The 15,515-nt window shown below is 49.6% G+C and overlaps 1 protein-coding gene across 3 annotated transcripts in view; it reads left to right on the top strand.

The window, feature by feature from the left end:
• ACTN1 (actinin alpha 1) overlaps positions 1–7,307 on the top strand; it is an 88,882-nt gene extending 81,575 nt beyond the window's left edge. The window contains exons 15-22 of one of the 3 annotated variants that reach the window (XM_019733475.3): positions 69–251; positions 558–692; positions 1,848–2,027; positions 2,732–2,878; positions 3,852–3,932; positions 4,417–4,482; positions 5,667–5,825; positions 6,094–6,630. In XM_019733475.3, the coding sequence (XP_019589034.1) occupies positions 69–251; positions 558–692; positions 1,848–2,027; positions 2,732–2,878; positions 3,852–3,932; positions 4,417–4,482; positions 5,667–5,825; positions 6,094–6,252 (1,110 nt within the window). In that variant the 3' untranslated portion in view covers positions 6,253–6,630. Of the gene's footprint in view, positions 1–68; positions 252–557; positions 693–1,847; positions 2,028–2,731; positions 2,879–3,851; positions 3,933–4,416; positions 4,483–5,666; positions 5,826–6,093 lie in introns of all 3 variants that reach the window. The other 2 variants (XM_019733476.3, XM_019733477.3) reach the window with 2 other exon arrangements.
• The last annotated feature ends 8,208 nt before the right edge of the window (positions 7,308–15,515 follow it).

Raw genomic sequence — 15,515 nt, 5'->3', positions numbered from 1 at the left:
CATCTTGCCCATGGAGGCACCAGCCCCTCCAGTCACAGTGCTTCTCCTGCATCCTCATCTCCGTCCAGGGACTGACCACAGCCCATGAGCAGTTCAAGGCCACCCTCCCCGACGCCGACAAGGAGCGCTTGGCCATCCTGGGCATCCACAATGAGGTGTCCAAGATTGTCCAGACCTATCACGTCAACATGGCGGGCACCAACCCCTACACAACCATCACGCCTCAGGAGATCAATGGCAAATGGGACCATGTGAGTCCAAAGGCTGGGTGGGGCGTTGGCTGGGCCATTGGAAGTTTCATAAGGGTAGGGATTTGTGTCCCTTTTTTGGTTGATTGATTTGTATTGATTTCTTTCTTTTTTCTTTTTGTCACATAGTCAATACTCATTATCCGTCAAGATAATAAATGACCTGCATTTCTAGAGCAGGTCAATGTCTTCACTCCTGTTCTGTTACTGACTGGCGCCTTCCCTTCATGGGTTCTCTGTTTCCTCATCTGACGTACCGGGCAGATGGCTGGCCCCACCGCCAATGTCCCTTGATTGTTCCTGCCCCAGGTGCGGCAGCTGGTGCCTCGGAGGGACCAGGCCCTGACGGAGGAGCATGCCCGCCAACAGCACAATGAGAAGCTACGCAAACAGTTCGGCGCACAGGCCAATGTCATCGGGCCCTGGATCCAGACCAAGATGGAGGTGGGTCTCATTGTGGGAGGCAGGGATGGGGCTTCCACCCCTTCCCAGCGCCATCACAGACGGACAGGCTTGCTTTGTCCCATCCCAGGCAGGACCCATGGAGGACTGTTGGTCCTGAGCCCATGAGTACTCTGCTCCCCTACAGAGGGTGTGGAGCTCATGCGGGGAAGCCTGCAGGCTGATCCCACTCTCTGGCTTGGGAGCAAAGACCTACATAGGGACACCACTGAAGAGCCACATGAGAAAGTCCCACAGAGGGATCAGCGCCTGGGTTGCTGACTCAGCTTACCCTTATGGCTTATCTGGCTGACCAAGTTTCTGTTCCTCCATTACCACTGCTCCTGAGCAGTGAGTTTGGTCAAAGACGAGGATCTTCCCAGAGACAGAACTGAACCTTGGGAAGCGTGGGACATTTTGCTGGATTGTGTGGGCCAGATGGCAGGGGGCTGTAGATCAGGGAAGGGACATCTCTTGGGTGTCCCTCTGGGTTCCTTGAGGGCAGAGCCTAGGTTGAGTTCGTGTTTGTGTCTCCCCTGCACCCCACCCCCCATCTGCTTGGCAACTTGTTTGTAGTAGGTACTGAGGAAATATTTGCTGGATTGAATTGAGTGCATAGAAAGTGCTTTCACAAAAACGTTTGTTTACATGGATGGAGGGCAGACAGAAATAAGGGTTAGACCTGGCCCATGGAGACAGGTGGGTTGAGCTGGGCCAAGGCAGGCATCCTAGTTGCAGAACTGTAGGATCATGGCCACTGAGGAGGTAAGTCAGGTGCACTGAGGCCGTGAGGACCTGGCTCAGTGGGCACAGCCAGGGTCCCTGAGATGAGCGGTGGTCAGGAATAAGCTTAGGAAGGGAGTTTGAATAGCAAGCAGAGATTAGGTTAGCAGCTGAGCTTACATCCCCTTTCTGACAGGAGGTGTTTCATCCAGTGGTCACAATGCTTGTTACACACCTCTATGATGCTATTTCCATACCAAAGAGCCCCCACGCTGAATGTGTGTAGCTCCAGGCTTACTAATTACCCGATGGGCTCCCTGGTGCTAGGGTGGGAGCCGAGAATCATCTGAGGGGTTGACCAATGATATGGGGGCCCCAGTCTCCACCCCAGGAGCACAGTGGGGTCTGACAAGGGTCTCCTTCCTGGGTGAGCAGGAGATAGGGAGGATCTCCATCGAGATGCACGGGACCCTGGAGGACCAACTGAGCCACCTGCGGCAGTATGAGAAGAGCATTGTCAACTACAAGCCCAAGATTGACCAGCTGGAGGGTGACCACCAGCTCATCCAGGAGGCACTCATCTTTGACAACAAGCACACCAACTACACCATGGAGGTGGGTGGTACGGCCTTGCTTCTCTGGGGAGGAAGCCCCACTGCTCCCCCACCTGGGTCGGGGCAGGGGCCTGGCTATCATCTTCCAAGGAAACTGGCCATAGATTCTTGCTTTGAAGTGAGGCGGTACTCACTTCTCCTCACCCCAGGAGTTCTGGGTCTTTAATCCTCAATGTCTTCTGGATTTCCCAAGGAGCTTGTTGGCATACAGATTTTCGGAATTTGATTTACTGGGTCTGGGGTGGGGCTCAGGACTCTAAATGTTTAATAATCACCCCAGTGGTACTGATGCCCGTGGTCTCCAAACGCTGGCTTAGGCACCTACATTCGAAACAACTACTTGTTTTGACCTTGAAGGCATATGTGTGTGGTTATAGAGTTGGATGTTCAGAGAATCACTCAATTTTTTGTCCTTTAATCTTCCACTACCAAATTTGCCCTCCTCCTAACCTGACCCATGCTGGCAGTTCTGATCTCTGCTCTCCCAGGCAGAGGTGACCACCCTGCCCGTGCTTCCCTCATCATCCTCTGGGTCCTCTGCCCTGGTACATTGTCCTGGTTCCCCTGCCTCTGAAACTGTGAATCTGGGTGGAAGGCAAGGTTTGATTCCTTTGACCATTGGGTGGTCAGGGGAAGGAGTGGACAAGGGCAGCCTGGGCCCAGGCCTGTGGCCCCTATGCTGACAGGCCCCTTGCCCACTCCCAGCACATCCGCGTGGGGTGGGAGCAGCTCCTCACCACCATCGCCAGGACCATCAACGAGGTGGAGAACCAGATCCTGACCCGGGACGCCAAGGGCATCAGCCAGGAGCAGATGAATGAGTTCCGGGCCTCCTTCAACCACTTTGACCGGGTGAGAGACCCACTCCCTGCACTGGCTTCAAGCAGCCCCCTGCCCCAGGGCCCTGGAGGGCACTGCCCAAGGGTGTGGGCAGCTATGCCAGACCCAGTTCCTGGGCAGGTGAGGAGGAGGAAGAAGGAGAGGGAGGAGCTGCCATCAGCCTTCCCTGACCCTGTCCTGCACGATGCTGGCCTTGGAAAGCCAGTCCTGGTATCCCATGAGCCTCTCTGCTTTCCTGGAAAGAGCTCATTGTGGGTGGAGAGAGAACCCCTGACCCCTGCTCTCCTACCGTGAGTCATCAGTCCTTGGGAGCAAGGCCACCATAGCCTCTAGTGAAGGCTTTTGGCCCCTAGCTGTGGGGACTGTCCTTTGCCTATGCCTCAGGACAGAGGAGCAGAAGCTCCCTCCTATCCCACCCCACCCCTGGGACAGCCTTTGGAATACTCTGCGGGATGTTAGAGTTGTCAGCTGGGTTCTCATCCAGCTCTGGCACAGGCCAGGTTTTACATGGGTGCCCCTCCCAGTGCCCTGGGGCTTTGGGGTGACCACATAGGGTGGGAGAGAGCATGGGGTTAGATGCTGCCCACCACCCTGCCTGCTTCACTGCCCTCCTGATCCCTGACTGGGTGAAGCCCACCTGGAAGCTGGGGTGGGGCATCAGGCTGGGTGTGGGCTGGGCACATCTGGGGGCTTCTCACCCCCATGGCTCACTGTGCTCCCTTCTGGCCTGCTTCCCAGAGCAGGGTTTCGTGTGCCAGGGAGAGGGCACCCATGGGACCACGTCCATGTGTCTAACTGTGTGCACTTTTATTTCCCTTCCTCCCCTACCCCATCCACTATTCCACCCTCTTCATCTGCATGCCTGTGTCCCTGTGTCTCCCCACACGTGCTACCCTTTCCCCCGGGGCATGGCCCATCCCCTCCCCTCACGGCCTCCACCTCCCTGGCACCGCATGGCTCGCTGCCTGGCGCACGGCGGCCCCAGGATCACTCCGGCACGCTGGGTCCCGAGGAGTTCAAAGCCTGCCTCATCAGCTTGGGTTATGATATTGGCAACGACCCCCAGGTACTTGCCTCCTGCATGGAGCACGCTCAGGGCTGGCATCCGGGGCGAGAAATAACGCGTTTCTCCTTTTTCTCTTCTCTCTGTCTGTCTGGATCTCCCTGTCCCCCCTTTCCTGTGGGCCGTGGGGCTCCTCGTCTTCTGCTGTCCCCACCTGGCTCCTCCTCCCGCTACTCCGACTTGTGACTCTGCTCTCGGTTGTCTTTCGTGGGAACCTGCTCCGTGCCTGCCTTCCTCTCTCCTTGCCGTTCTCCATACTGTGGACGGACTTTTGCATCTCCCTGCTCTGTCTTCCCTCCTTCCTGTGGACATTTTCCCCGGTTGTGTATTTACATCTACTCCTATGTTCCTTGGCCCTTCCTGACCCTGAAACCATACACCTCATCCTCCCCTCTGGCCCTCTGTGCCCTGTCTTCCTGGCCCCGGGCCGGCCCTTTTTCATTCCACCTCTGACCCTCCTCGTGTCTTGGTGCCACTGCCCCCACAGAAGAAGATAGGCATGATGGACACAGATGATTTCCGCGCCTGCCTTATCTCCATGGGTTATAACATGGTAATGTAAACCCCACCCTCTGTCCTGGTGTGGAGCAGCCAGCTGGCCACAGAGGCCACGTCCTAGCCGTGGAGTCTGGAGGCCCTCAGGCGAGGGGCTGCCCTCCCCAGCAGCCTCAAGGTTGTGGTCCTTACAAGATGGCGCCTTGAAGGCAGAGCCTAGCTGCAGGGCCTGTGTGTCCTGGAGGCCTGGCCTTCTCACCCCAGTCTGTGCCAGTTTATCTTCGGTATTTACTGTGGAGACAGGCTTTCTCACTCCTACCATGGACAGCTGGGTTGGCCCACGGCTGGTAGGAAGCACTGGTGGTTTGGACATTCTCGGTTTGGATTGGCTTGTACAAGGCGGGGAGATTTCTTACCATTCCCCTGGTAGTGGCTCCAGCCAAGCCTGCCATCCTGTGCCATTGCCCCAGGCTCCTCCCCAACCTTCTCAGCTGCCTGGCCTCATGCAGGCCTTCTGAACAGTACACACGCCTTAGCTGGGCAGCCAGGTGACTCCTGGGCCATGGTGCAAAGTGCAGAGCTCCTGGACAGTCCAGCGCAGGGGCGAGAGCACGGGCTCTAGGAGTAGTTAACCCAGAAGTAAATCTCAGCTCTGCCATCACCAGCTTGGGGGCCAGGATGAGGCGAGAACTGTTGTAAGGGTTAAACAAAGGAACCTACATGAGTGCTGTGCACTTGGCTGGCACATGGAAAGTGGGGAGAGCACAGGCTGTGGAGCCAGACTGCCCAAGTTCAAATCCCAGCTCTGCTACCTACTGGCTGTGTGACCTTGGGCAAGTCGCTAAGCCTGTCTGGGCCTCAGGCTTCTCATCTGATGGAAATAATAAATACCTAAATTGTATGGTTATGGTGAGGGTTACGTAAATTAAAATATACACAGTGCTTAGAATAGTGCCTGGTAAGCAATATATGCTGTGTGTTGTTGTCTTATTACCAGCATTTTCATAACTTGCTCCAAGAGGAGCCCAGGCATTTGTAGGGGGTGGGTAGCTCTGAGTCGGGTCTTCACTGGTGGGTGTTGCTGTCATACCCTCAGGACGACCCAGGTTAGGTCAGGGGTTGCTGTGCCCTCTAACAGCCACAGGCCACTCTGAGCCCCCAGGGGCTTCAGGTCCCTCTGAGAAATTCCCAGCAGGCTTTGGCTCAGAGGCTGACAGGCCTGGGCTTGGCTCTTCTCTCCAGGGAGAGGCAGAATTTGCCCGCATCATGAGCATTGTGGACCCCAACCGCTTAGGGGTAGTGACATTCCAGGCCTTCATCGACTTTATGTCCCGTGAGACAGCTGACACAGATACAGCAGACCAAGTCATGGCTTCCTTCAAGATCCTGGCTGGCGACAAGGTATGTTTGCTATGGTGTGGATGGCGAGCTGGGTTGGTAGGCACAGGTTGGGCTGGGATATGGAGGGGAGATTGTGAACACTTAACATCACCCCTTCATACAGGGTCCCGCAGGGCCCCACTGTATGCAGGTATACATATGTACGTGGGGTGTGTGTGTGTCCGTGTCTAGAAGTGCTAGGAGGGGGCTGGAATGTGGGACAGTGCGGTTCACAGCTGCTGGGCTTTGCAGCTGTCCTGACTGGCTGTCCTGACCACTCTCTCCGCAGAACTACATCACGGTGGACGAGCTGCGCCGGGAGCTGCCACCTGACCAGGCTGAGTACTGCATCGCGCGAATGGCCCCCTACACCGGCCCTGACGCCGTACCCGGTGCTCTGGACTACATGTCCTTCTCCACGGCGCTCTACGGCGAGAGTGACCTCTAACCCCTCTAACCCGCCCAGCCAGTCCTACGCCCTTGCCCCCTGCGCCCTGCCCGTGCGAGCCCCGCCCTGCGCCTCCGCTGTCTCCTCTCTCCCGCTCGGGTTCTGCACTCAGCCTCCAACAGGGCGAGCTGGGACCCACGCGGCATCGAGCCTCCCTGCCCGCCCAGTGACAGTTTACAAATTATTTTCTGCAAAAAAGAAAAGAAAAAAAGTTACGTTAAAAAAGTGAAAAACAAAAAAAATGCATATTTTATTATAGAAAAAGTATTTTTTTCTCCACCAGACTTAAATGGAAAAGAGGAAGAATTAACTATTTGCACCGAAATGTTTTGTTTTGTTGTGACATAGGAAAATAATCAAGCACAATGTTTTATTCCATCCTTTTTATCAATTTTTTTTTTCTATCTGTTCCATCTGCTGTATTCATTTCTCCAATCTCATGTCCACCTTGATGTGGGAGTGGGGGGGGTAGGGGTGGGTGTAATCTTGTCAAAAGGCACATTGGTGCATGTGTTTGCTAGCTCACTTGTCCATGAAAATATTTTATGATATTAAAGAAAATCTTTTGAAATGGCTGTTTTTTAAGGAAGAGCATTTATGTCGCTTGTCTCATTTTTAAGTTCAGAGGTGTGATTAGCCTCTTCATCAGCACACGCTTTTTTTTTTTTTTCTTTTTAATTTTAATATTGCCTATTATTAAAAATGGTCAGGACAGAATTGGTATTGCTTGGCACAGGCCATATTAAAGCAGCAACGATCCCATGGCTTGCTCCTTGCTTGCTGTTTCACAGACATGTGTGTGGGTTCAAGGATGGTTGGGGCACCCGGACATCCCCCCTAATATGTTTTTGACCCTGACACATTCAATCTTCTTGCTCTTCAGTTTCTTTGTTTTAAAAAGGGAAAGGTGGTTTCCTCAGAAGGCTCTTCTGAATTGAAAATAAGGTTGTGGATGGTTAAGGTCCTAGATGGTTAAGTCCCACCTTGGTTTGTTTTTCCGTAACATCAAACAGTTCTGTGATAACTTGGTAATAAACACACTTTCTTTCAAATGACTTACACCCTTTTTTTTTTTTTTAAGTGAGTTCTTTTATTTTTGCCACAGGGGACAAATTGAGTTGTCTCAGTAAAAGTTATCTCACCTTTTACTATTGAAGATGTCCCATAGACAGCAGCTATCCAGCATCACCTGGGAGCTTCTTGGAAATACAGACTCTTAGGCCCGCCCCCGGCCTTCTGAATCATTTTAACAATATCCCAGGGGATCTTTGTGCAAACTGTAGCTTCTCCTGTTTTTCCTCCTTACCTGTCTCTCCTCCCTGAGGCTCTTTTACTCAAAGTGCAGGCAATGAAGACTGTCAAAGATAGCATGGATAATAACAGCACAGTGGATTACAGAAATGGAAGTTAGCAACGGAAGCCGTAGATCTGTATTCCATAGTTTAGTGTGGTGGTGACAGGGAGTTGGGTCTATGGAGCCTGACTGCCAGAGTTCAAATCTATGACTGCCATTTCCAAAACGGGTAAATTGCACTATTGTTCTCTCACGTATTAGGTGGGGATAACAGTGCTATTGGAAAGTCAATGCAATAACAAACACATAGAGCTCCTAGGGTAGTAGTACAAATAAATGTTAGCTGTGGTCAATCTTATTTTAAATTTCAAGGGATTGTATTGAAGGATCTGTTAGAAAGAGAACTCTTAACATGATATGTCACCTCATTTAAGAGGACTAAGACTGAAGCAGAACTTACTGAACTGGGGCCAGCGATGACAGTCGGTATAGGGTCCTCTGGTTTCAGACTGAGTTCAGTAAGTGTCTGGAATACCTGCTGCCCTGGGAAAGAGGGTCCAGGTCGGGGGGCTGCTCAGGAGAAGGACACCGGTGAGGGGGCGGGGAATGTTGGCATTTACTTTAAGAAGCATTCCTGTAGGTATTACCAATAGCTGGTAAAAGGTCCAGTAAATGTTCACCATGGGTCTGCTGTGGCTGCAGCTCCGTGGGGAACACCATGGAACAAGGCGCAAACCTGGTCTCAGAGAGTCAGTCTTGTTAAACAGGCCAATACACAAGATCCCTGTTTTAGCTATTTACATGCAAGCCTAACCAAGAGGTCACAGTGTTATAGGACTTGAGGAGAGGGGGAAATGGTTCCAACCAGAAAGTTTCCCAAAAGCGCAAGCGCTTTTAACATGCCTCAGTTTCCAGAAGTACCAGTATGATCTGCTTCCTTATCAGAGCTCACTTTAAAAAAAAACCTCATCATTTGAACAAAAGTGAGTTTACCAAGTTATTCTACAACCTTAAGAGAAATGCCCTTGTTTGAGTTGCTCAATGTTAATGGCACTTATATGTGTACAAATAACAGTGATTAAATTAATTTCAATTTGTTAAAGAGGTGAAAATTAAAAAATCTATTTCTTAAGCTTTTAAGGGCATCATGTACATCTTGCTATATTGATAATGTAACTTTTTCTGTAAAAATAACTTGTGCTTGTCCTAAGCATGCATACATTTAACAGATTAAATCCTCCCAATTAACCCCATTTGCAAACTTCGTTAAATGCCTTTTAATATTTTAAACCTATTTCCAAGTTTTAATAATTCTTTCCAGGACATCAGCCTCCCATCTCAGGCAGATTCAAATCCAAGCAACAAAACTCTTGCTTAGCACAAAGCAATTGAAATACTGTGTTTCCCTGAAAATAAGACCTAGCCCGGCAATCAGCTCTAATGTGTCTCTTGGAGCAAAATTAATTCAAAATAAGACCTGGTCTTATTTTATTATAAGACCCGGTTTTATATAATATAATAATAATATAATTCATATAATACCAGGTCTTGTATTAATTTTTGCTCCAAAAGATGCATTAGAGCTGATGGTCCGGCTAGGTCTTATTTTTGGGGAAACAAAGTATTATAAGTGTAGTAATCAACTTCTCTGGAGCAGTTCAAAGCCTCTCAAAGTTTGCTAACAATTCTCTTACACCTCCAAAATTAAAATCGCACATCTAATTTTAATTACACATTTCAGATGAAAACCACAATGCTAATATATGCCAGCTTCTATGACGTGTTCAAGCACCCTAAATTAATCCACACTGTCATGATTTGTACAAAACTGCTGAACACACCAAAATATTAATACTAAGGGTCTGATTCACTCCATTTATTTAGTTCCAAATGGGATTTCAAGTCCCCTCACTACTTGGTGGTTTTGGAGTCAAGGCTTCAGGATCGTGATACGCTGTATATCACTTGGAGATTCTAAACCAGGACACAAGATGAGGTGCTCACACACATCCAGGGTGATTCCACCCAAGGCACATGTGAACTCATGGCATGGGTTCTCATAGTCAGATACTGTCCCCACGCTCATGCTTTCTCCATCTGGCATTTGTTTTGCAGCCCATTGCATTGCTCACCCTTTGAATGTCTTTTGGATTTTGCCCTTGTCCAGCTTTCATCGTAACCTATTCCAACTTACTTTACATGATTGGGTAAATGGAATTCTCCATCCTGACCCAGGTGGCTGTTGATTGTTCCTGCATCAATGGGATAAATTCATTGCATCTCTTTCCTGCCTGTGTGGAACGTGCTTTGCTTTTCTATTTTCGTCTGCCTCTGCCTATCCGTGTATAGGGACTTGGTTGACACCCTCATGAGGGCCAACTACAAAATAGTTCCTCTGTCTGGCCTGTTAGCCTTTTAGCAAAATCCTAATGACCATTCTAGGTACCAGGCCTGTCCCAGGAATGTGCTGTGTGCTCCATCACTGGGCCAGCGCAGAGCTGTCCCCTGGACCTGGGATCAGTGCTTGGAGAGTACAGTCACCAGGCTGAGTGAGTTACCAGGACTGACATACAGGACTTTCCTAGCCTAAAAGGAGAGATTGGATGGAGGCTTTGTCAGCTCTCTGGCCTATGCAGGCCTTCTGGTGCTTAGTGTAGAGATGTCCACAAGTGGTGTGAGTCGGGCGGGGAGCACCTCTGAGCTGTCCAACCAAAACAGCCAGCGACGAGGGCCTGCCTTTCAGTGAGAGGGAAGAAATACAACCTCTTCCGACATCAGTACCCTTCAAGAGAGACGTGGATTTAAGCGTGCCCTGCCACTTACTAGCTGGGCAAATGACCTCCCCAAATGGGGTGGATAATGCTATTTCTTCCTGTGCCTGGCATGTGGTAGGTATTTTGTAAGTGGCAGTAAGTCTTAATACAGTTTTTAAAAGATCAGCTGTGGTTTGTTGTGCTATTTTAAATATGCTTAAAGAAAAAGGCCTGACTGTAGAAAAATACCATTCAGGGGAGTCCTCCACCAGTCTCTAAGCTCTGGTGGGCTGGATAGTGAGCCCCACAAGATGTCCTAATCCTGGAACATGTGATTTTGTTACTTTACATGGCAAATGGGACTTTGCAGATAGAATGAAGTTAAGGCTCTTGAGGTGGAGAGATTATTCTGGATTATCTGAGTGTGCCCTTATAAGAGGAAGGCCGAGTGCCAGAGGAGAAGTGATGATGAAAGCAGACGTTGGAATGACGTGAAGCCACAAGCCAAGAATTTGGGCAGTGTCTAGCAGCTGGAAAAGGCAAGGAAACGGATTCTCTCCTTGAACTTCCAGAAGGAACGCAGCAGCCCTGCTGACGCATTTTGGATCTCTGACCTTTGGAACTAGAAAATAATAAATTTGTGTTATTTTAAGCCATTGCGTTTGTGGTAATTTCTTACAGCAGCGGTCGGAAACTAGTACATGCTTTGTTGTCCATTTCTCTGGTGAGCCTGGCTGCCTCACTGATACCAGCGTCCCATGTTACAGGCTTGAGGCTTTGGAGAAATCGCCCAGTTTCAAAGACCTGAGCTTGCAACATTGGCCCTGGCAAGGCTGCCTTAGCTGCTAGACCAGAGCCTCTAGCCCTAAAAATGCCAGTCCACAGAGGAGGGGGATGGATGCTGCAGAGCTCTGAAACCCCAAAAGGGCCAGAATGATGGCCCAGTAGGAGGTCGGTGGGCTGGTTAACTCAACGGGTTAGTGGCACTGGACTGAAGGGCTGACTGCTGTGGGTGGGCTTCCTCCCTGAATGGAGTAGATGAGCTCACATGGAGAAGGTCCCCAAAGTCACAGGCTGCTTCCTCACCCCAGACTAGGCCAAATTTAGGGGGACAGAACGGGTAACTGAGCAGTAGCACTGCCACCAAAAACCCCAAAGGACCCCATCTCTATGCAGTGCCCGAAAGAATGGCACTAGACACATAACCAGCCCCTCTCACACCTGGCATCAGGCAAACCTGTACGTCAGCTAGAAGCACACATTGAGGTCAAGAGGGTCCAAAGTTTACAAGACCGCCTGATAGGGTCCTTTAGCTAAACCATAGCTCCAGAAGTCAATCTGACCATCAGGACTTTCAAAGTCCCAAGAGTGGTGGGGAAGCGCCTGTCTGAAATGCAGTTAGGATCTGAACAAACACAGCTAAAATGGTGCAGTAACACGGACCAAATAACCAGCTTCTAGACAAAACAAATAAGGCTTCAGGGTGTCTCCCTGAACCCCAGAGCTAGATGGCACCCCAGCTTTGGGTATAGACCAGCTGCAGGAACTGGAAAGCCCTCGGGGAACCTGAGAGCTGCTTTCTGTCCATCTTATCTCGGCTCCTCCCTATGTATCAGCTTCACTGCTCTCCAGAGCCCAGCTTTCTCTGGTCACTCATGACCCCTGTGATGGGAAGAGGCCAACCTCACAGTGCCCCAATGTTTACGTTTCCTCTACACAAGAGGTCAGTCCCAATTCCAAGTTTGCAGGAGCCACTTGGACCAGCCTGGCCTGGTCTGACACGATGTTGAGGCTGAGGCCATTGCTCAGAGGCTACCATGTTTCCTCGAAAAGAAGACCTAGCCAGACAATCAGTTCTAATGTGTCTTTTGGAGCAAAAATTAAATATAAGACCCAGTGTTATGTTAGATAAGACCTGGTCTTATTTTATTATAAGACCAGGTCTTATATTAATTTTTGCTCCAAAAGATGCATTAGAGCTGATTGTCCGGCTAGGTCTTCTTTTCGGGGAAACACGGTAGGTGGGACAGATAACCCAAAAGGGGGCCTGATAAGGACTACCTCAATTCACCCTCAATTTTCGCATCTCTGAGACTGGGATGCTTCACAGCCAATCGCAATTAATGGTGACTTAGCAGGTGGCAGTCATGACTTAGTGTTATTGCCTGACCATTTGATATAGGAATGCGAATCCCGGTTTTGTCTCAAATTACCATTAACACCTTCTAGTAAGATCAAACACCAGATCAAAGCCTGAAGAATGGGTATGCAGATGGAAAATCAATTGTGGAGCCCCACACCCAATCCTCACACAGTACTAGAGCACTCAGACCCACTGGCTGGAGAATATATTCCTGCTGCTGCGTTAAGAAGGGAACACCAAGTGTGCAAGGAGGGGCTGCCACCTCTCTGGGCTGCCTCCAGGTTTCTTCACGTGCAGCCAGCAGGTGGCAGGCAGGGTGAGAAAATAGGGAGCTTCCTGTGTATCTGTGGGAGGAGTGGGGAGTCCTGGTGGTCAGGCGTGTGGGCACTCAGAAGACTGTCATTGGGCACCTGTAGGAGGCCCCAGGTTTAGGAACAAAAATTCTCATTTTATAATTCAAGGCAATGGGAAAATAGGGTTCTTTATGTAAAACTTGTCTTTATAGGTTATATTTTAGAACACTTTTATTCACTAAGGGCTGCCTGGAGTAGGGTGGATGTAAATGGAATCCTGGGGCAAAGCAACTAACCAAGAGTCCAGTAAGCCCCCATTATGGCTTCCCACCTTCCCCTTCCCCACACAGCTACCAGAAAATGCTGCTTTTCAGAAAGCTGGTCTTATAATAAGCTAGGTGGATGCTGCCCTCCAGTGGTCAAATGTGTCCTTACAGCGTTTCCCAGAGAGGACCAGGGAGTAACCAGAGCCCTCACCCACCTGGCTTCCATTTGCCCTGCTCCCAACAGGTCCCAGCTGGCTTATTCCTGGGGTGGTGAGGGGCCTTGATCTGTGCCACCGAGGGACAGCAGAAGCAACCAGGCACATTTGGAAGGAGAAAAACAATGGCTGACGTTGAACCCTTGATGTTGGGGACCTCTGCATTGTCTGGCAAGGGTCACAGAGTGAGTGCAGGATGGTAAGTGCCCCCGCTGCCGGGCACAGGCTTGAGTGAGGGTTTGCTGGACCTATGGAGCAGCTGCCCCAAGTGTCAATAGGGTAGCATCAACCCAGCTGATTCCTGGGAAAGGCCCTGTGGGAAAGTTGAGGTGCTATAACAGGCCGATTGGGAGCCAAGTCCTGGTGACCGTGGGGCTGCTTTTGAGGGAAGCCCACAGAGAGCAAATAAATCAGGACAGGACACGTACTTTGCATGGAAGAGATCCCGTACAGGTAAGTCCAGGGTTTGCTTGGGGGACTGGAGGAACCAGAGCAGCATGAAAACTCTGAGTCAGGCTGGGTGGGGGCAGCCAGCCTCCTTGCGATCTGCAGCAGCCAGCTGAAGTCCTGGCCAGCCTAACGGCTGCGTAAGGGCACTCAGGGAGGTGGGAAAGTCTTCTGGGGCAGTGGCCACAGGCCTGATGGCTTCCCAGGCCCAAGGCCTTAAGCGTCTTGGGGACCTCTGCCTAGACCCAGTGATTTGGGTGGAAAGCAGACCCTGTGAGTCTCAACCCTGCTTTGTGGATTGAGGACTGAGCCCTCATGGCCGAGTGGGGGAAGGGTTGACTGCACTAGGCTCTGAGAGGCCCAGAGGAAAATATGCTGCCAGCTCCTCCACCCTGAAATGGCCTAGGTGTGTGAAGGGGCATGGGGGGCAGCATGGACAAGCCACTGGGGTGGAAGGATGGAGTTGTGAACAGTGTATTTCCAGCTTCTGCTTTACATGTGGTGGTGTATGTATGGCCTTTGGCAGTTGCCAAACCTTTTAAGCTTTACATGGGGTCTAAACCCTGGAGCCACCTGGCCCTGGAGGGCGAGGGGCAGGGTTGGTGGCTGACCTAGCTGCTCTTGCACAGACAGTGGGTCCCTAAGTAGGAGGCTGGCGGGCAAGATGATGCTTGCTTTGCTTCCCAAAACCAATAAGATTGCTTTCCCACTCCCCATCCCTCAGGACCAGGGGGCTCCCCTCACTCCCACGCCCCATAGTGCTTCTTTCTTTAGTGTCTGCCCCCCTTACACTTTATACCATTTTGTATTGTCTGATAATTTGTTTTTTGCATGAAGCAAGTGTTATTTTTATAATTATATATAACACAATTTGCATTTGGGAAAAACTACAAATTAGAGAATCTTCAGGAACACAGGCTAACTCAACTAGAACAATAACTTCATTTAAAGGGGGATCAAATATATGGTGATGGAAGGAGAACTGACTCTGGGTGGTGAACACACAATGGGATTTATAGATGATGTAATACAGAATTGTACACCTGAAATCTATGTAATTTTACTAACAATTATCATCCCAATAAATTAAAAAAATAAAAATAACTTCATTTAAAAGAAATGTGTTCTCACAGATTTCTAAGAAAACATCCCAGAACCCAGTTTGAGAAAATCCTAACTTGGAAAGTTAAGGTCTTAATGTAAAATGTCTTTTAAATGTGAAATATTGGTATAAAAATGTCACCTTTAAAACTTGTAAAAAAATCTTCAAATTACTTATTGAAATAAACACAAAACTTAAAATGCTCATAGGATTTTTGGTTCCCGAGCACAAACAGATGTAAGGGCCCCAGTCTGAGAGTGAAACATGTATGGATGGATACAAGGTAGATCCTGAGAGCTTTGTCTTTCTTGGTGTGCCTAAACCTTGCTCACTAAGAAGTATTAATACAAAGTATCACCAACAATTGCATGAGAAGAATTCGCAGGCGATGGCATGCAGGAGTGCTCAAAATGTAAGCCCCAAATAGGGTATAAAGGAAATCATAGGCTTGTGTAGAGGAGAAAAAATGTCTTTCCTTCTACCCTTCTAAGTTCTGGACTGGGCCCTGTAACAAAAGACAGATTAACATGAGAAAAGCATATAAATGTATTTAATATAAGTTTTAAGTGACACAGGAACCTTCATAAGGAAATGAAAACCCAAAGAAGTAGTTAAACCTGAGCGTTTTCATGCTAGGTTGGATGAAGTGTGGAAAGTTGTGGAGAAATATGATAGGACAGAGGGTACGAGCTACGGGTAGTAACCTGGGGAAATTTAGCAAGTCCTGTTCCATCAGATTCCTCTCGGCAT

This window comes from Rhinolophus sinicus, chromosome 3 (genome assembly GCF_057876585.1).
Source record: "Rhinolophus sinicus isolate RSI-liver-muscle chromosome 3, RSI-T2T, whole genome shotgun sequence".
Taxonomy (NCBI): domain Eukaryota; kingdom Metazoa; phylum Chordata; class Mammalia; order Chiroptera; family Rhinolophidae; genus Rhinolophus; species Rhinolophus sinicus.
Note: the sequence above shows the minus strand (reverse complement) of the source record. Positions and strands in the feature narration are given on the sequence as shown.